Source organism: Eubalaena glacialis, chromosome 4 (genome assembly GCF_028564815.1).
Source record: "Eubalaena glacialis isolate mEubGla1 chromosome 4, mEubGla1.1.hap2.+ XY, whole genome shotgun sequence".
In the NCBI taxonomy this organism is placed as follows: Eukaryota; Metazoa; Chordata; class Mammalia; order Artiodactyla; family Balaenidae; genus Eubalaena; species Eubalaena glacialis.
In genome coordinates, this window is record NC_083719.1 from 117,593,759 (window position 1) to 117,614,226 (window position 20,468).

Below are 20,468 nucleotides of genomic sequence, written 5' to 3' on the forward strand. Positions count from 1 at the left end.
TACACTGTCGAGTGGCTCTTCTCGGTCCCAGCGTGACCATGCATCCAATCTAAAGAATCTGAAATGCAAAGGACATGCAGGCGTAAAATAGAAAAGACAACCTGTAAACGAAGGTGCTGCAGAGGACGGAGGGGCGTCCTGGAGGCCATAGGGGAGGAGGAGCCACGAACATTGGGGTCCTGGCAGAGCTGCCCCCTCCCCGGGCCGAGGCTGTTGGGAAGACCTCTTTCTCAGTGCCCCCCTCCCTTAGCAGCTGTGAGGAGCGGGGAGGCCCCCTCCCCATTCTGGTTGCTGTCGCTGGGCCTTAGTCTCCCCCTGGACGTTACCTGACCCCAACTCTAGCTCCAAACCTAGGATCCCCGCCCTCTCCTCAGGGGGCCCAGGACTCCAGATCTTGCACTGGGGCAAAGCTACTCCGGACCTCATGTCGTTCCTTGGGGTCCCCAGCCTTGCGCCCACCTGAACCCAATCCCGCAGCCTCTTCTCTCCTGCTTTCTCTCGCCACCACCACCTCCCACGACCCCCGCCAGCTTGGGATCCTACATTCCCCCACCCCGCAACCCAGACTTCTCTCCAGGAGCTCCAGATTAGCGTACAGCAAAAGGCACCACAATATAGGTTTCTATTAAAGAGTCAAAAAATTGGCCCATCTCTCTTTTTTTTTGTTGTTTCTTTTTTTTTTCCGAAGCTGTAAATCAGGATGTCACATATAAATAGTTTCCCTATAAAAACGTCTTTGCCGTTAGCTAGTATTATAAGACAATTTTTGCTAAAATGAAAATAAAACATTTTGTTATACCTTTTTCCTTTTATAGAAAATAAAAATATTTTTATTTCTTTTTTTTCCTCCTTTCTCTCTCCAGTCGGCGGTCTCTGTTCTCCTTAAAGACAGTGGGGCGGGCGAGGCGGAGGGGGCGGCAGGGGCCCTAGAGGGGCCCCGAGTCCTGCTTGGACCGCGGGGGCGGCCCGCGGCTGTGTCTGCTGCTGGCCCGCGTGCTGTGGCTGTCCAGGGAGTAGTAAGTCCTGCTGTCGGCCGCCGGGCAGAGCGGCGGCGAGTCCGAGCGCAGCGCGTCGTGCGCCGCACGCAAGCCGAGGAAAGGCGTGCTCTCGGCCGCTAGCGCCCCGTCCGCGTCGTCTGCTTCGTCGTCCGAGGCGGAAGCCGAGCCGCCTCCCGAGCCGCTGCTCAGCGACAGCGAGTCCCGCGCCGCGCGTGCGCGCTGCGCCGCCAGCCCGTTGAGGCGCGAGCGGCGCCAGCGCCGGGGCCCAGCCGACGTCCTACGGGACGCGCCGTGGGCGCGCGGCCGCGGCGGCGGTGGGGGTGCGCACTCCTGCGTGGTCTCGTACTCGTCGTCCTCGGGGATGCGGAAAGGGCTGGCGGGCAGACTGCCCAGGCTGCCGCCTAGGGCGCAGGCCCCGCGCCGCGGCCCCGGTCCCGCCGCGGGGTAGTAGTAGCTGTCGTAGCTGCGCTGCATGTCCGCACCGGTCCCGGGCCCTGGACCGGGGCCGGGGGGCGCCGGGTGCCGCAGGAGCGGCTGCTGCTCCGCCAGGCGGTAGCTGATGGGCGCGGCGGGCGGCAGCGACACGGCGTGCGCCGAGTTGGGGGACGTGATCTCGAAAGTCGGCACCTGCGTGGCCAGCGAGTAATGGAAGTCCACGGGAGAGAGGCGCGCGGGCGTGGTCAGGGCCGACACATACCTGCGGGGAGAGGCAGAGACGTGGGCCGGTGGCCAGGGGATGGGGCGGACCTGATGCAAAGCAGTGGTCTTGCCCAGGATCCCTCTTGCAAGAACCATGCTGGTATTCCTCAGTGACCGTAAGCAATTTCCTTAATTTCTCTGAGCCTCAGTTTGCTTATCTGTGAAACGGGAGTAACCACAGTGCTCATTCCGTAGCATTGTTGGATGATTCCATAAACGTATCAGTGGTCCTTGGCTGTGGGGATGCTCACAGTCACCGGTGTTCCTGAATGGTTACTTTGGATGAGGCTAAGGCTGGGGCATTTTACATGTGCGATCTCATCTAATACAGTAATTCTACAAGAAGCTTTTGTTAGTCCCGTACTACACGTGAGGAAACTGAGACTCAGAACATTTAATTGACTTACTCAAGGTTCACACAGCCAGGAAGTGGTTGAGCTGTGATTTGAACCCAGGCCAGGCAGGAACCAGAACTCATACTGCCCAATTCCTCATTCTAGTCCCTTCATTCAGCCACCCCTGTGACTTGGACTTACCTCCCCTCCAGGACAGTTCATCCCATGGCTGATGGCTACAGTGGGGAAATATTTTCCTTTTTAAGTTGAAGCTAAAAGCTGCCTCAGGGAAGTGACTGCTCCCACCTCAGGTAGGGTCCTCAGCCCAGAGCTCATAGTTACCAAGACCCCACTGAAGTGTCTCTGCTTGGGGCTAAAGACCACCAGTTCCTTCAAAAGTTTGCCCTTGCTAATATCTCCCACTCTGGGTCCCAGGCACCTGTCCCTTTTCTTTCTCCACATTTCCCTTTCTGAGTCAACCAACCTCTTGCCCAACCATTATCCACCTCAGGACAGGGACCACCCATCTCCCTGCCTCTCTTCCAAACTGTAAAGCTGGGCACCTCATTGCTCTCCGGAGTCCCCATTACTGTTTTTCAGAATCATCTGACTCCCCTCTCTTCCCTCTCCCACATGCACATCCATCACGTCCTACCCATTCCCTTTCTCCTGGAATACCCTCCACCCTGCTCCACTCCATCCTGGGACTAGATGTTCACTCTGGTCATTCCCCCACCCCAGGGTCTTTCCTCCTTCAGCCTATGCAGTTCCCAGAACAATCTTTTTTTGGCCACGTGGCATGTGGGATCTTAGTCCCCCGACCAGGGATTGAACCTGCACCCCTGCAGTGGAAGCGTGGAGCCTCAACCACTGGACTGCTGGGGAAGTCCCTCCCAGAGTAATCTTTTAAAGTCATAGCTCTGCTTTAGGAGGCCCTTCCTGCTTACCCACCCAGGGCCACTGGCCATCTATCTGGCCCCAGCCTGTCTGTTCAGGCCCAGCTCCACTCTCCTCACAGCCCACCCTGCTCTAGGCGCCTCATCAGCCATGTCCTTAGTGCCTTTGCTGGAACAGCTCAAGTTGTTCCCCTTGCCTGGAAGTCTTTCCCCGCCTTGCCTCTCTACCTCCCATCCATTAAGGCAGGGGTCCCCAAACCCCAGGCCGCGGACCAGTACCCGTCTGTGGCCTGTTAGGAACCAGGCCGCACAGCAGGAGGTGTGTGGCCGGACTGATTGAAGCTTCATCTGTATTTACAGCCACTCCCCATGGCTTCCATTACCACCCGAGCGCCGCCTCCTGTCAGCAGCATGGTGAGTTGTATAATTATTTCATTATATATTACAATGTAATAATAATAGAAATAAAGTGCACAATAAATGAATCATCCCGAAACCATCCCCCCGCCCCCGTCTGTGGAAAAATTGTCTTCCACAAAACCGGTCCCTGGTGCCAAAAAGGTTGGGGACCGCTGCATTAAGAAGTCCTATTGCTCTTGTTACTACTGATAACCATAGCTCCACCTAGTGAGCACCAGCGCCATGTCAGATAAGAGGCGAAGACCTTTGCGTGTGATCTTAGGGTGGCCTTCATAAGAACCATGCACGATAGGTGTAATGCTCCCTGTTCTATAGCTGAGGAAACAGGCACAGAGGTGATCAACCTGCCCCAAGTCACACAGGTGGTGGAGCTGAGCTTGGAAAGGTTGGTCTTGGAAAACCTAGCTGCTTCCCAGAGCCTGCCGTCAGACTGGGTTTCTCTGCCCTGGTGGGGTGTCCTATGCTTAGCACTTTCCATAGGCAGCTGTGAGCTTCAGTGGTTTTGTGTCCATGACTGGCATGGAGTAGGCTGAGTTGAAGCCTTCTCCACCCCAGCCTGGAGTTCCTAGTACCATGCCCCTGTTTCTGCTCTCCTCCCACAGATCCCACTTGCCAAGGGGAGAGCAAGATGGAGGCTGGCCCCCTGCAACTCCTGGCTTGGAGTCAGGGAAGAAGGGAAGGTTCCTGGTTCTCACTGCATTCATTGCTCAGGAACCCAATGGCATCTTAATCCATGGGGGCCTAGTTGCTGATACTTCCAGGGCCTTCAGGCATTCTTGGCTTATTCCCATCTGCACTCATCAGTTTACTCACAGACAGCCTCCCCTCCCACTCTTCAATCTGCTCAATCTTGGTGTCTGTTTCTCCTGGGACATGGGGCCTCTAGGTGACACCAGGGTAGGGCAACTGTATGTTCTGGTTTGTCCAGGCCAGACCCTGTTTGTTCCTGATGTTCCACTGCAATTATTAATAACATCCCCTTCTACTCTGAAAAGTGTCCTAGTAGAACAATTAAATTAAATGGTCATAACACACCAGGGTCTACTGGCTGTAGTCCCAGCCTGTCATTAACATGTTGATGACCCTGAGCAGACCATTTAACTTTTCAGGGACCTTGCTTGCCCATCTGGAAAATGGGGATGAGGCTCTTTGGAGTGCTTCTGAGGTGACCTAAGGGTCAGCCCTGGGTCAGTGGTGCCAGCTCTCTGGCTACGGTGGGGCACAGGTCACGGGGTAGGAACTGACCTCTCGCTGTGTGGGGAGTCACGCAGGGAGTCTATGGAGTCATGGTAAGGTGGCACAGCAGCCCTGCGCTGCTCCTCTAGGCTGTAGGCTGCTGCCCGCCGTGCCCGCGCCTCCACACACGCTGGGCTGTTGCACTTGCTGGTGCCCACTGATGACAGCATGATGCCCGATTGGGAGTCGGAGGTCAGGCTCTCAGAATGTTCCAGGCTCCACGTGTGGCTCTCATGCCTGGAGAAGCCAGGTGGGAGTTAGGTGAGGAGTCAGGAAGGGGCTGGGCAGCCCAGCACGTGTGGTCCCAGGCCCGCCCCTTCCCTGGTTCTTCATTCCATCTCAGGCTCCCTCAGCTCACTGCCCTTCACTCTGGGCTGATGTGTAACATCATAAATGCCAAACCCCGATTTTGGGAGGAGGAGAGCTGGAGGCCCGTGGATGGGTGAGCTGCAATGTGCAGAGGCCTCTTCCTTTCCTCTCTGCAACCAACCTCTCCTTAGCCTCCCTGTCTGGGATCCTTCCACTCCCATGGTCCTTAGCCACTTGCCTCAAGAGGCCAGCCCCAGTGGCCAATATATGGGGACCCTGCCTATTCTGTGCTGCTCCCCAGGGAAGAAAGGGGCCAACCATGTTCTTTCTTGAGCTGTCTGAGCCTTTGTGCTTGTGTGGACAGGCCTCCCTACCTCTGGAGAGGAGGCTAAGGTGGACGAGGTTCATGTGGAAAACCCAGGAGAGGGCATCAAATAGCTGTGGGTATTTGAGTGAGCAGGCACTTTATGCCAGATGAAGTGGTGCTGATGAGGTCCAAACAAAACCAAAGGTTAGGTGGGAGCACAGTGATGCTGTTGTTCCTCTGGGGCTGGTTTAGACTAGAAAAGGGAATCCGGTCTCTTGAGAATCTGCATGTACGTTTGGTGGTGGGTTCTGGTTTGAAGCCCCCCACCTCCACCCTCCTGCTCACAGGGACCCTCAATACAGAGCCCAGCCTGGCTGGGGAGTTTGGTGTGTGTCCCCAGGCAGGTGTGTGGTGCGCATGTGCACGCCCTGAGGGTGTGCATACAGGAGTCTGCAAGGCTGCATGGGCCTTGGTGGTGCCCACCTGTGGCTGGAGGTGGGCGTGGCTGTGGAGCAGTGGTGAGAAGGAGAACAGGAGTGGCTCCCGGAGAAGGTGGTCTCCGTTTCCCTCCGGATGACATGGTCTGTGGCTGGCACATTCTTGGAGATATACTGGAACAGACAGAGGGTTTTTTTTGGGGGGGGGGGGCGGTTAGTGACAGATGACCAAGTTGGCCCTCCTTCCTGGTGGGCAGGGGAAGTGAGGCAGTAAGCTCCAGGTTGCAGGGGCGGTGGTGGTCCACTGGATAAGCGACTCGGTGTTAGGGCAGCAATGGCCCCTGGAAATCAATCCCCCGACCTCCCTTAAGGAAGTGGGCCAAGCGAGGCTAAGTCATCCTGTTGAGGCAAGGCTAGGCTAGCAGGCAAGGCTGAGCACAGAAGGGGCCGGCCGCCTCCCTGGCCCATTCTTGCAGGGGGCATAAGAAGGCGGGCTACACAGCAAGGGGTCAGAGTGGGGCCTGGGAACACCACTCACGTCTGCCATCTGGATCTCCTCAGGGTCCAGCCGGGGGTGGCTGGGCCCATTGGCCAAGCTCCGGTTCTGGTGGGCTGGACACATGTTCTGTCGAAGGTGGTTATGCATCTGCTTCCGCTGTTTTCTGCACAGGGGAAGGTGCATTAGCCTGACCCCCCCTCCCCCCCTCCCCTGACACACACAAAGTATGAGCTTCCCTAGCTGTTACTCCAGGGAACTAGTCTACCTGTGCCGGGACTGCCGTGGCAGTCTCCTGCTACTGCTCTTTGCTGTGCTCAGGCTGCCTTCAGCCCGGACCCCTTCAATCAACCCCCTACATCATCACTGCCAGCCGGAATTCAGCAGGACCTGAGCGTAGTGGTAATGAGCTTTGGCTCTGCTGAGAGAGCAGAACTCTACTACTTTCTAGCTGTGTAACTCTGGACAAGTTACTTAAACTCTCCATGTTTCACTTTCCTCATCTGTAAAACGGACTGATCATCTATGCATTCCAAAGACCATTGAGGATTAAGAGTAGATAAAATATTCAAGCACAGTGCTGGCCCACTTCATTCATTCATTTATTTGGTATCTATTGGGTTTTTACTATGTGCCAGATGCTGTTTTGGAGCAGAGGAGACAGATATGGTTCCTGCCCTCATGGAGCTTGCAGGCCAGTAGGGGAGGCAGATGATAAACACATAAACAAATAAACAAACAAGATACTTTCAGCAAAGTGCTATGGAGAAAATAAAACAGGATGCTGTGGTCAGGGAGTCAAGACCTGTGGGGCTACTTCACTTCGGCACCTATTAAGTGCTCAATACATTTGTTTTGTAATCAGCAAGTTTAATCATGTCACTCTCCTGTTAAAGCCCCTTCATTGGGCTTCAGAATCCTGTTTCCTCTCCCCATCCCTGTCTCTCACTGCCCTTTCCCCACCCCAGCTTGCTGCATCCTTGGAGGGCTTGTTTCTGATCCTACACTGTGCCTCTCTGGCCTCTGGGCCTTGGCATCCAATTGCAGCACATTCTCAGCCTCTTCACCTGCTAACTCCTGCTCATCTCTCAGGCCCAGCCTAAATGCACCTTTCTCAGGGCAACCCTCCCTGCCCTCTAGCTGAGGTTAGGCACCCCTGAAATACATCCTGTAACACTGGACCTCTTGCTTAGAGCATGTGCCACGTGCCTGGTACAGGGCCTGGTGTCCAGCAGGCACTGAATGAAAGTTTGTTGAAGAAATAAGTAAATGTGGTAGGGGTTAGAACATGGGGCTTGCTTCTCCCCCCAGTTCTTGGCCTCAATTTTCCTACATGGGCCCAGTCTCCTCCTGTGGGCTCCCTGAACCCTAAACCCCAAGGCTGGTAGGGCCTTAGATCTCATAGATAGGGGCAGCAGGAGTCAAGACCCGGGGGCTCAGTCCCCCAAATGGTGGCTATGCCCAGACTCTTGCTTTCCACATAAGAACAGATATGACAAACTCTTTCTGTACCACATCACTCTACAACCTGCAATGGCTCCCTATCATCTGTAGGATAAACCCAGGTCCCCAGGCTTGACATTCAAGGCCCTGTGGTGCCATGCAGGTTCCAGCTGTTCTTTTAGGCTCGTGCACCTTTTTAAAATTGACCCCAGCCCTTTGCTCCAGCTAGCCTGGGCTGCTCAAGCTCCATGAACACAGCTGACCCTCTCCTGCATTTGTTCTTTAGCTTGCACTCTTCTACTGGAACTGTCCAGCCCCTTTCCTTGCTCCAAGGTTCTGATGCCACCTTTCCTTTGCCCAGGGGTGGCGCAACCCCGTCTTCTCTGTATTCCTGCTTGGACTGCTCCTAGGTGGGATTAGGCAGTGCCCTGTGAGGTCTCTTTTTCCCCAGAGAAGGTGCCTCCCTCTCTGTGCTTGCCCACCCCCAACACTGCCCCAGTGCCTGCCTACTTGACAGGGCAGATCCTCCCTCACAGGATCCTCTGAGGTACTAGAGGATCACACTCATTTTATAGATGAGGACTCAGAGAAGCTCATCCGTTTCCTCAGGGTCACAGGAAATGGCCGAGCTGAATTAGAACCCAGATCTATCTTCTTCCACCGCCTGGGCTTATGACCGTTCTTGCGCAGTCCTCTGGGGCCTGTCTACCCCTCCCTCTGCTCCTGCTTCTTGGCCCAGCCCTTTGGCCCCTCACCAGCTGCAGAAGGAGGCAGAGGGGCATAGGAATGGGGGAGGCTCGGCCAGGCATGGTGGGGTGGAGAGGAGAGCCTGTCCCCACAAAAGCAGTCCCTGGTTGCTCTGAGTGCCCGACAACTCACTTGGTCTTGCAGTAGGCGACCACGCAGACGATGCCCACGACCAGCAGAGCCACGCAAATGCCGGTGATAGTCAGGACCCTTTTCTGGTACAGCTCCTCGGCTTCTGCAGAGGTAGAGGGCGTGAGGGGGCACGGTGGGAGGCAGACCCGTAGAGACAGTGCTGCAGACCGTCCCCCTACCCCACAAACCCCGGGCTCTCTCCAGCTCAGGTGCTGCCCGGCTCCCATCCATCTCACCCCTCCCCAGCCAGTTCCCTCCCTCCTGCTTTCCTGAACTCCACCCACCTGTGGATCTCATCACAAGTGACTACCCCTGAGTTCACCTTCCCAAACCCGTGCTCTGCCTGGAGCATGTGAGTGGAAAATGCAGGGGGATGGCTGGAGGAGGTGGGATGGAGGTGAAGTTCCCAAGGTCATAGGGGAGGGCAACCCACTATGGCCTGGTGGCTGCAAAGAGCCTCGATGGGCTGGGGGAAGCTGGTCTTCATGGTGGTGAACATGCAGACCCTGGGCAAAGGCCTGGCTGGCCACTTTGGCTTCCTTAAGAAGGTGGAGAGTGGCTTGTTCTGGGCTGGAGACAGGACATGAGGCCCAGAGCCTGGACTTAGGAGGGATGCCAGGACCAGGAGCAGGGACAGAGCAGACCAGGCCCACAGAGGCGGGAGAGGGGAGAAAGGCCTTGGTTTATCCCTGCAGCTTGGTCAGGGTTGTGGCCCTGGCCCACTCCAGCTCTCCCCGTCTCTGCTTGTCAGAGACCCACGAGTGGCAGCACAGCCCCCTGGCGCCTCGGACAGCCCTTGTGCTCAAGGAGCAGCCTCCACCCTTCTGAAGGAGCTGAGCTAGGCTGGGCCTCAGAGCCCTCAAAAAGACCCAACTATCCCCTCTACCTCCCACTTTTTGGCGGGGCAACCCCTACCCTTCTAGAACAGAGAAAGCCTGGAGGAAGCAAAGGAAAAAGGTGACAGCACCAGACATGGTCAAGGCCTACAGCCTAGACACCCCACCCTTGCTCCCGCTCCCATCTGCTGGCCGGCCCCTCCCCATCGCTCCCCTCCCACCAGCACAGGGATAAGTGGGGGCAGGACCCAAAGCCTTGGTGGAGCCCTGGGCAGTGTCCCTAAGCCCCCAGGCTTGCAGGGTCTCCCGTGGCACAGGTACGCCCAGCAGCAAACACTGGGTACAAAGCCCCAGGCACACATACCTGGAGGACTGTGCCCGTCTGACACACAGACAGACCCTTCACAACAATACACACGGCCGGCACGCATGCGATCACGCCCACTGACACAGTCATGCAGAGTCTTGAACAAACAGCCCTCCACCCCAGATCCCCACCTCCAGGCTCTGTGGTCCTCGTCCTGCCTCCGGTTCTCATCCCCAGCCACGCCTCAGTCCTCCACTCAGGCCCCTGTCTCCATCACTCCTCTCAGCCCGCTCTGGTCATGGTCACCAACAACCCCCCGCTGCCAAGTCTGTGGTCATTCGCTTCCCTCTCAGCAGACTCCCCCTGCTGCACCCACTTCCCGGGATGGTCTTCCCTCCTGGGTTTCCTCCCCCTGCACTGGCTCATCTGTCTCAGTTGCTACTTCCCCCTCTTCCATGTGGGCTGCAGGGTCCAGGCCCAGAGCTCTCAGGCTTCTTCCTCTCTCCACCTGCCCTTTCTCCCTCCATCATCTCACCCAGACTCAGACTTGAAATACCATCTGTATGCAGCTGAATCTCACTTTTCTCTCTCCTGCCCTGACCTCTTCCCGAGCTCCAGATTCACACCCTGCACTGACAGACCCAACAAGGTGTAAACATGTCAGCCCCCCAGAACAACATAGACACGCACACCTACAGATTCCCCCCCTGCACCCCCTGCCAGGATCACACAGACACCACAGACTCGGCCCCTCTCCTCCCCACCCTGTCACAGCAGAGAGACACACATACTCTTACACATAGACTTTCAGCTCCATCTTCTGAGAATAGCTGACGGTGGCTAGGTGGCCGGGGAACTAGGGCCTCCCCAAATCTGCCACGAGAACAGTCTTTTCATAACTGCAGGCTCTGCACACATCTGGGGTCTGACCCCACCAAAGGCTCAACCCCTCTGAGCCCCTGCATCTCTCCTGCTATATGTGTGGACCAGGGTGGAGCCTCCCAGCACAAAGCCAGAGAGCTGGGAAGACTGACCCCCTCAAAGTCCCTTCCTGCCCAAGGCATCTTCCAGGGGCCAGAGGACAGTCATGAGTGGGACGTGAGGTTCTGAGCTGGGAGGCAGGAGGGCAGGCACCAGAAGCCAGCCCACCGTGGACCCTTGCTGGTGTTGCCCACAAACACATGTGCCACCGTGGGGACGGATCATGAAGGGAGTAACAGCCTCAAGCAGATGGCAAAGCCTGGCAGACAAACACAGGGCAGGCGGCAGAGACAAATGGGTGTTATCAGCTGCCAGCCTGGTGAAGAATGAAAAGCAATGGAAATGGAAATGGGAAAAGGAAGGAGGATTAAGGTCAAATTGAAAGGGATGCCTCTCTGCACAGTTCTCCAAACCAGGATTCTGTGGCTTTCAGACACCTGCTCTCCGAGGGCTCTTGTCTGGCCAAACCACTGGGTTGCACACAGCTCAGGGGTCCCTCTCCCCTCAGAGTACCCTGGCGACTGGCCCCAGGCAAGGGGGCACTACTGTACACGGGGGTGCAGTCTGAACGCCAGGGTACTCTGCTGTTCATGAGCTTTTCTTGTCTCCCCCAAATCAATGTAGTTTATTACAGGACATCCTGATGGGGACAGGGGGATGTTTGAAATCATCCCTTTTCCATTTGGGGGGAAAGGAAACCACACATCCAGCACACATGGTGTCAGAGGCTATGGAGAGGGGCTGTGTGGATGGCGCTGACCGATACATAGAGGCTCCGTACCCTTTAGTTCAAATCCAAGGTGCTCTGGCAGTGCAGAAGAAAGGAGGGTCAGAGAGGGGAAGGGATGGAGGGAGAGATACAGATAGAGAGAGAGATGGGGGAGGGGGCGGGAGAGAGAGAGAGAAACGTTGGTCAGGACTCTTCAGACACCAGCAGCCAGCCTGTGAGGTGAAAGCAGGTTAGTGGTGTCCCCTCCCAGCCTCCTGAGCCCCTTCCCCGGCACCCAGTCCCCAGGAGCCCTTGACTGGGGTAGAGAGAGGAAATGTTAGGATCAGCAGGCAGGGCAGGTTCTTTAGAGATGAGCTGTGGGGTTAGTACCTGGTGGGGAGGCAGAGGCGCAAGAGTCAGTTGGCAGATGTCCCCAGGGAGGAAAGGTGAGTGGGGGCAGGGGGCGGAGGAGTCCCCATCCTCCCCCTCCCAGCTCCAGTGCCAGGCCTTCGACCCTTTCGAGCCTGTCCTGGAGACAGCTTGCTCAGCCTGAGCTCATTCATGGGGCCCTTCTTTCTGTTCAGAACTAGGGCTTGGGGTACCCAGACAGGCCCCTTGTCCCTGTCCTGCCCCCATGGGCCTCACTGGCCTGCCCATCTCCTAGGAGCCAGGCATGGAGGCTCAGAGTTTGTGTGGAGCAGGACTGGGGAGGGGAAGAGGCCCCAGGCAGCAGGTCACTTCTCCACTTGACACCCCCAACACCCTAGAAACCTGCAGGGGCTAGGCCTCGGGTCCCAGCCTGATCACACGACTTAGGAAAGCAAACTGCAACTTGGAGAAAGACGAGTGGGTTCACCTGTAGAACACCTGTGCCCCCTAAATGGTAGCCAATTGCACTCTTTGAAGCTGGATCATGTTGTAAATGTGCAAATTCACGGGTCTTCGAGGTAGACACCCAGGCCATCGAAGGGTTGGATAAAAGGGCCCTGCCCAAGGGTCAGCTCTGTCACTGACCTGCTGTGCGACCCCATAGTACCCCGCCTATCTGACTCTCAGTCTTTCATCAGTTAAATGGGGATCAGACCTGGCCACGGTATCTCTGAGGTCTGCAACTCGGCTGTCCTTCAGAATCATCCAGACCAATGGAACCAGGCTGTGGGGTGGGAGCCCAGAAATCTCCCCAGTGCTTTTGAAAAGCTCACCTACCATTCTAAGGTAACAGCCAGCACCTGATTGCAGGCCTCGAGTCTCAGTTTTGTCCCTAGTTTGCTGTGTGCATGTGGGCAAGTCATACATAGTCTCTGTTTCCTCATCTGTCAAAAGTGCCTGTACACAGTGAGAGCAGAAACTAACACATTTAAAATCAACTAGACTCCAATAAAAATTTAAAAAAAAAAAAGACGGGCGAGGCGGTGTGCAAGGGCTTGCTCCACTGCCTCCGCACGTGCACAGCAAGTTCCGCTAGACTGAGGCAGGAGGTGGAATTGTGTTCTGATGTTCTCATCTCCTGCAGAGGGAGGGGAGCACGGGGACATGAGCAGGAAGTCCTGTGCACTGTCTAGCTCTGGATCTCTCCCCTGCTTCCTGATAGGGATTCCAGAGGGTTATGCAGTTGGAAAAGGGCAAGAGAGTAGGATGGCTCTGACTGAAAGAGCCTTGAGGAAGATCCTGGGGCTCTGACCCCCAGTTCCATGCAGAGACCACACCCTTGAAGCATGAACCCCAGCTCTTCTAAACATGAGCCCTTCTGTGCACTCCTGTTAAATCTGAGGTTGCGGGTGATCTTGAATGTGGTTTCTTTGCAGTCTTACGCTTACTGCTTGGAGGTAGGAGTCACCATAAGCACAGCAAGTCCACTCCTCTCCCAGGGCCTCCCAGGGCTGGCCAGCTGTGCTAAGCAGGCAGTACAAACTTGACAAACTGAAAGGGTCCTCGGGGGCAACTCTCACTGAGCAGTTAATCCTGTAGCCCCAGGGACCCTCCAGGCAGCTCAAAAGAGCTCACAATGTTTGGATATCCAGCCAGGTTCCCCACAGAGAACAGCCCAGCTTGACCACAGCACCCCAGACACTAAGAGAACTGTGGTTCACAGAGCTGGTCTGGGCTCCACTTTTGGTGGTGTTTGTATTAGATGAGGCAGCTAGGGCCCAGTAGTGCTAGGACACTTTCTCAAGGTCACATCGCCAATTAGGAGGCGGAAGGGAGACTGGAGGCCAGGTCTCTGGTCTCTTGGGGCTAAGCCATGGCTATTCCTGCCCATTGAGTCCCTGGGCAGACCTGACTGGCTAGTCCTCAGGACAATGACCATCTGGAGAAGTGAGCAGGGCTCCCAAAGCCATTTAAGAGTTTTCTCCTGCATCACTGCTCTGGGAACCAAGTAGTAGCAGCAGCAGCTTTTGGGACTCCTGCCTGGCCTCCCCTTTGAGTCAAAGGCCAGTACTGTTTTGGGTGGACAGTGGTGGCTGGCAGGACTGCTGATGTCACTGAGAAGTCACTAAAAGGCAGCCCTGCTTCCCTCTCCCCGGGGATGGATTCTGAGGGGCCTGCAGCCATGTCAGCCCCAGCAAAAAACAAAAACAAAAACACCCCAAAAACCCAAAATCAAAAAAACAGTCTCCCGCTCATCATATTCACTGACTGCCACTCAGCCAGGATGGAGTGATACCACCGAGTCACAGATGGGTCCTACTGAACAGAAATTTGCATACTGACCAGTAACCATGGCAGCCTGATGCTGGACTCCCAGCAGGGCCAGGCTTATCAGACAACAGGCAAAGTCTTCATCCTGGACATGTCCTACGACACCTGGTCACAGGCACCTGGACAAGGAGGCCCTGATGTTGACCCCGGAGCATGTGCTTGTGTGCTTGTGTGTGTGTGAGCAGGTGTCAGCACATGTGTATTTGTGTGCAAGTGCAGGCATGTGTTTGTGTGTGTGTGTGCAGGTGTGCGTGCTCTTGTATATGGTGGGTATCCAGGTGTACAAGTTTTGACTCTTGGGAAGTAGAGGGGCTGTCAAGGGAAGAAGGAGAAGCTTTAAAGGGCTACTGCGGCTGCAGGCTCTGTTTCTGTGGCCTCCGCAAAAGGTAACCTGGTCTAGAGGCTGTCCGGGCAGAGGGGGAAGGTCAGACACTTTGCTCAGGATGTGCTGGGAGTCAGCCTCCAGGGGACTGATGCTGCCCCTCTGGCCTCCACTCCCAAGCCAGCAGTAGCTGGAAGAGGAGCTCAACTGTGTTCAAACAACAGCAGGACCTTGACTAAGCCCTTGGTGTGCATCACTTCACTTCATCCTCACAGCAACCCTAAAGGCATAAATGCCACTATCCCCATTTTACAGATGAGAAAACAAAATCAGAGAGGTTAAATGAGGCCCCAGAACAGTAAGCTCAGCTGCTGGCAATTTTATTCAGGTCCATCTGAATCGAAGCCTGAACACTTAAGTTAGCATTTTTCACTCCTTTTTCAATAATTATCTGATAGAGCAGTGCATGAAGTGCTCTGGGCAAAGTGCTTGAAGAGTATAAATCCTTTACCAAAAGGTACCAGCAAGGGTCCCAGTAACACTAGGCAGAAAGGCTGCATTTCCAGGCTCTTTTCTGGGCTCCCGGGGCCCTGCTGACCCTCCCAGAAGATCTGAGCTGCAAGCTGAAGCAGCCCAGCTGGCAGAAAAGCTTGGACAGTGGCCGAGTTTTGGAGGCTCTGCTGCTCAGATTCAGGATGGGCTGGGACTCCCTGTCCAGAACAGTCCCATAAGCTAGGGGGGCTCTGGGCCTAAGGGTGAAAAGGAATAGGCCCTCCACTGCCTCTCTCCCCAGGTTCTCAGCCCCACCTGGCTGCTCTGCCCTCCTGACCTACGGTCCTCCAATGGGGCTGGATCTGACTCTGCAATTCTTCCTGGAGCCTGGGCTCTGGAGAGTTCTGTTGGGCCACGTGCCCACAGGCTCTGTTCTTATCCCCATGGCCTTCCTCCCTGGCCTCCAATGGGAGGGGCCTGAGGACAGCACTGCCCCCAACACTCTATTAAGAGAGTTGACCACCTGGGCTGCCCAGCCCCGACCTCCCTGGTGCCCCTCCTCTTCAAATCTTGGCTTCCAGGTTCCTGTGCAGGGAATGTCTAGGCTTTTGTGCTGTGGTCTGAGAAGGATCGGAAGGCTCCTTTCTCTACCCTGAGCCCCAAACCCCTTTTCTCTAAGGGCTACCTAAATGGCCCCCTGGGTCCCTCCCTCGGCCTCTTCATGCCCAGGCACCATCAATCTAGTTCTAATTCCTCATGGGACCCATCTGTCCTCCCTGGAGAGGAGGAGGTGGGTGGTGGGGCGAGCAGGGGCCTAGCGTGCTCTGGAGGATGGGGGACACGGTCCCGCCTTGCAGGCCAGTGGACCGCTGGGCCCCAAATGCAGTCCATGGCCAGCCTGTGGCTTTCTGCTCTGCTCCACCTCCACCTGATGGCACTTGAAGGCACTGCTCCCAGCCCCCAATAAAACACACCACAGGGCCTCATCTTTCAGCTCCAGGGGTCACACTTTTCTCTGCAGACTGTGCAAACCAGAAAGCTCCAACTTCAGAGATGGAAGAAAGGAAGGGAATGAAGTCCTGGATGGGGACTGAGACCAGAGAGGGCCTGGAGAGAGTCACCAGTTACCCCTTGATTCCTTCTTCCCTCTATGCCTTAGTATTTGTGGCAACCCTCACCCCTACTCCAACATCTAGTTGCACAGATGTCTCTGGTCTTCATGGAAACCACTGCCCTGGGACCTGTTTTCCCTCAATCCCCCTTCCCCACTCTCCCCCATCACCCCAAATCAAACCAAAAGACACTCTGGCCAGATGGAAAGGCAGGCTTTCTGAGAACTTGTTTCTCTCAAACACACGAGCACACATGTGCACACACTCATTGCCTGGCCCCACCAACAGCCTGACATCCTCAGGCAGGCTCTCAGAGGCAGGTGAGGGCTCTGCAAATGCTTCTTCCCATCCTGGCCAGGCTGCCTGACCCCAGTGGTGAAGAGGCCTGAGCCTGGCTCTGAGCAGCTGCAGAGAGAATTCAGTGTTACTGCGACCAGGCAGTACAGCACCATGAGGCAGGGGGTGTATCAGTTTCCTCTGTGTGAAACCGAGCAGGACCCTGCAGGTGCTTCCCCAGGAAAGACCCCCCAGTGACCCCTGCCTCTTGTTTGTAGAAAAGCTTTAGCCTCCTAGGCCTTTCTCCTGGAGTTCCAAAGAGCAGATTTAATCAGAGAAGTGAGAAAATGCAGAAACAAAGGAAAACAAATGAGACAAAATACTAAGAGTTTAGCCATAAAACAAAGTCAAGGACCTTTGGTATATCCTTGAGTTGTTTTGCAGATACTAAAACCCCACCAGGTGTTAGAAGTTAACTACATGATGACCACCCCCAGCCCTAGGCTGATTGGAACCAGAAGGTTGATGATTGAGATTCCTGAAACATCACCCTGTTACCTCACCATCAACCAATCAGAGGACTGAGCATGAGCTGATCACGCACCTCGTGACCCCACCCTCCCACAGTCTTTAAAAACCCTTCCCATGAGCCCCTCGTATTCTTTGCTTCACACCTTACAACTAGCGCTGTTCTTTCTTTTACCTCTATCCTGTTTAGTAGGTTAGCTTTGCTGCGTGTTTGGCGTAGGGGACCCAAGTTTGGTTCAGTAACGCGCACAGGCTTCTGATGAGGACTGAGAGGAGCCTAGGACAGCCCCCCGCGTTTCCCGGCCCACCCCAATCTCTCTAAGCAAGGCCCCATCCTTCCCACGGGGTGGGGGGTAGGGTGGGGGAAGAACTGTCAGTTACCAGGGAAGGAAAGAAATAGAAGAAAGAGACATACTGGAGAAGTTGACCATTGCGAACTGCTGACACCTGTCCCCGGTGTATCCCACAGGACACCTACCAAAAGAAAGAAAACCAGAAAGAGAGAGCCAGGATAGCAAGACATAGGCATTGCAACACCCCGGCACGGGCTCCTGCCAATGCCAGCTGGGTTCCTTGCCACTGTTACCATTTGTACCGGCCTCGCCACTCTGCCCCTTACCTGCAGCCCTGAACTTTAAACCCAAGGATTAGGCCAAAAATGAAAAAGCAAAACAAAAGAACTAACAAACCAAAATACAAAAAAGAAACAAAACAGCCAAAGATCAAAACAACCAACACCCCTGGCCCTATGTCCTACAACGGGGTGAGGAGTGGGGGGGGACTGCACCCGGAAGCTTTCTAAGGAGCAGGGACTCGTGTTTGTATCTTCAAACATACTTTGCTTAGGATCTGGCATGTACAATCGCAAAGGCAGTTTCTCCAAACATCTCTGTCCGAAGAATCCGTTTGGACATCTGGAGAAGGAAAAGGGGAAAAATCACAGAACAAACTGGCATCATCCGCGAGGCTTAGGTTAGAAATCAAAGTGCACAGTGATGAATGAGAAAACCAAGTCGAGCGCTGGGGCATACTCGTTGCTGAAGGGGCTGGAGTCAGGGCTGGGTGGGGGGCTCGGAAATCTTCAAAATCTCTCTAATAGATGTGGCTCCAGGTGGTGGGGAAGCGGGGGAGGGGGAGGGAAGAAGATGATTTGGGGAAGCAGCGTGGGGAAATTGGGAACTTACTGCCTAAAGGTCCTAATGGTCATTGAGACTTCCCTTCTGACCTGCCTGGGGCCCCGTGAAGCCAGGATTGTAGACCCTTGGTGCCAGGCAGTCAGTAGGCTGGGGGGCTGGGAGTCTTCTGGAATACCAAGTTCTGGGGAGCCATTCCTTCCAAGCCCTACCAAAGGGTTCTCTCCAGGGCCCTGGGCAGGTTTTCTCATCCATGAAACAGACCCCAGAAAGCTCAAAGGAGAACTTGGGAATGCTGTTCCCAGACTGTGTGCCTACAGCAAAAGGGGCCTTGGAGATGTCTCATCTGTTCTTTCAAAGAGGGTTCTGTGGCCAAGTAAGTTTAGGAAATCCATTCCCAGGCTTCCTTGTAGAGTTGCAGTGCACGCTAGCACATGAAAGGCTATGAAAAGTTCTGTAGGAGGAAAGAGCTGAACTTTCCACTATGTTCCAAATTTATTTGACCTTGGAAGTTGTTTTTTGAGGAATCCTTGTGAACATACGGTTTGGGGAAGGCTGCCCTAGAGCAATATACACGGGAAAAGCTTATGGGGAACAGGTGAGGGTGGAGAGAAGCCTGAATTACCGGCATCCCAAAGCTGGCGGGCTGAGGGCAGGTGTGGGGCATCTGGCCTCAGGTGGCAAGAATCACGATGGCGGGGTGGGGGCGGGGCTGAAGCCTGTTCCGCATCAGGGGGCCAACTGGCTGCCTGGGACACCTGCCCTTTCCCCATGACCTGCTCCTCCATCACTGCCTGGCTCGAGCGGGAGTTCATTCTCCCACGTTGCCTCCTGCAGAGAACCACCCACTCGCATCTCCCTGACCTTGTCCTTAACCCCCAAGGTCCACTTCCTTCTGCTCCCTGGCTGCCACTCTCCCCTCAAGTCCCTGTCTTGTAGATTTCTGGGAGACATGCCCAGCCCTTGTACTCTCTTCTGAACCCCAGCAAGGCCAGGTACTTAAGGGAAGCTTACAGATAGGGCCAGACTGACCCTCCCGCACCACCCCCTACTCAAAGATGGGTCTATGCTCTTCTGCCTCTTCTAAATTAGGAAATTAGCTAAGCCCATCACCAGCGTCCCCTCAGTAACAGGTCAATGACCTTAATCAGTAAACTTCCCCAAGAGGTGAATGTACCCTAGCATTCTAGTGTATACCAACCATCAGTAGCCCCTTGAAATTATAGGGGGTGATGGCGATTGACTGTGACAGACCCTCACAAAAACCCTGTGGCCTCCAATCTAGCCTGGAGGATTGGGAGTGGTTGATGAGCAGATAGCTGGAGTCTCTCTGGGCCTTACTGTGTCTCCCTCAGGGGAGGCAGGAGGCTGGGCCTTGTAGCTGGGGCAGTGTGTGTGCAGGTATGCCTGGCTAATGAATGGTAGTGGAGCGGGGGAAGTGTGTCTGGAGAAGGGTGAGAGCCTGCACGTGAAGCTGATGCACGCTCATCCTGTTGAACAGGGTGGCTCGGAGGAGGAGGCTACAACTTTGTCAATACGTCCTTTTCTGACCCCTCGCCCTCGTCCCCAGTCATCCCAGCCCAGGAAAATGGAGGCAGTGGCTATGGCTTTCTGACCAGCTCCACTCAGGCTCAGCCCTTCTTCCTCAGCTCTCAGAAACTGATTCCACTTGGGATGGGACTAGAGGCGCAGGAGTGGCTTTTCAAGCAGCAGCATCGTTGGGGGTGGACGATAAAGACCCAGGACGTTGCCAAAATGACTCTTGCAATCAGGAATAAGAAAGAGATAGGCTTGACTGTGTCCAGTGTCTAAGATTAGCCTGGCTCCTGGAGACAGGAAAAACCTGTGTGTGTGTGTAAGAGAAAATGGGGGAGTGCAAGGGCAGGAGGGGACAGAGGGGAATTTATTCCCGCTGCTGAGAGTCAGGATGCTTTCCTGTGGCTCTTGGAGACGGAGGATAATTGAGCACATCCCTGCGTTCCCGGCCCCACACCCAGCCTGGACTACCCCGACTCTATCCTCGTATTATTCGTGGCCACAGAGTTGCACACCTCCAGGTGGTGCTGTGGACACCGTGTACAACACGAACAAGCCCCCTGGAGTTGTGCGATATAGTCCTAACCTTCCTGCCCTGGGAAAGTGCCCACTAGCTGAACAAAGGAGAAGGTGGGGGGGGGATGGGCACTGCACGGGGCTGGGAGGACTAACACCTGTGCTGCTCCTCAGGCACTGGCTCCTTTCATGGGGCTTTTGGACACTCCTGTTCTCTCGTTAGCCCTGCTTGGTGAGGATGAGCCACGTCCAGGAGGCTGGGGCTTCCCTAGGGAAGGCTCTTGGGGTGGGCCTACAGCCTCTCTACCCTGCTGCCAGGACCTGGTAACAGGGTACAGGCTACATTAGCCTATCGACCAGGAGCAGGGCCTGAACTTGGCGTGGGTGGCTGGCTGGTAGTGAGTTCCCACTCAAACAGGGATTGACCCCCTGAGTTTCAGGGACACGGGACAGATTAGGAGGAGTGGCAGGTAACAGGCTTCCCAGCCCTTCCCCCCAAGCTGTTATCCTTGACTACGGGAAGGTCTGTGCTCAGGGCTGGAGAAGAGCAGGGGTGAGAGAGGGG

The 20,468-nt window shown here is 55.3% G+C and overlaps 1 protein-coding gene and 1 long non-coding RNA gene across 6 annotated transcripts in view; one reads left to right on the plus strand and one right to left on the minus strand.

The window, feature by feature from the left end:
- Window positions 1–926: 926 nt before the first annotated feature.
- The window catches only part of NRG2 (neuregulin 2), a 179,112-nt gene continuing 159,570 nt past the window's right edge, over window positions 927–20,468 (minus strand). The window contains exons 5-11 of one of the 5 annotated variants that reach the window (XM_061188243.1): window positions 17,134–17,192; window positions 11,361–11,384; window positions 8,456–8,558; window positions 6,176–6,299; window positions 5,684–5,811; window positions 4,594–4,821; window positions 927–1,695 (exon numbers count right to left, since the gene is read on the minus strand). In XM_061188243.1, coding sequence (XP_061044226.1) covers window positions 927–1,695; window positions 4,594–4,821; window positions 5,684–5,811; window positions 6,176–6,299; window positions 8,456–8,558; window positions 11,361–11,384; window positions 17,134–17,192 — 1,435 coding nt within the window. Of the gene's footprint in view, window positions 1,696–4,593; window positions 4,822–5,683; window positions 5,812–6,175; window positions 6,300–8,455; window positions 8,559–11,360; window positions 11,385–17,133; window positions 17,193–17,555; window positions 17,633–20,468 lie in introns of all 5 variants that reach the window. The other 4 variants (XM_061188241.1, XM_061188244.1, XM_061188242.1 and 1 more) reach the window with 4 other exon arrangements.
- Window positions 1,724–20,468, plus strand: part of LOC133089998 (uncharacterized) — a 43,271-nt gene continuing 24,526 nt past the window's right edge. Inside the window, exons 1-2 of the long non-coding RNA XR_009700772.1 lie at window positions 1,724–1,813; window positions 3,289–3,342. This is a non-coding gene — a long non-coding RNA (uncharacterized LOC133089998). The remainder of the gene's footprint in view (window positions 1,814–3,288; window positions 3,343–20,468) is intronic.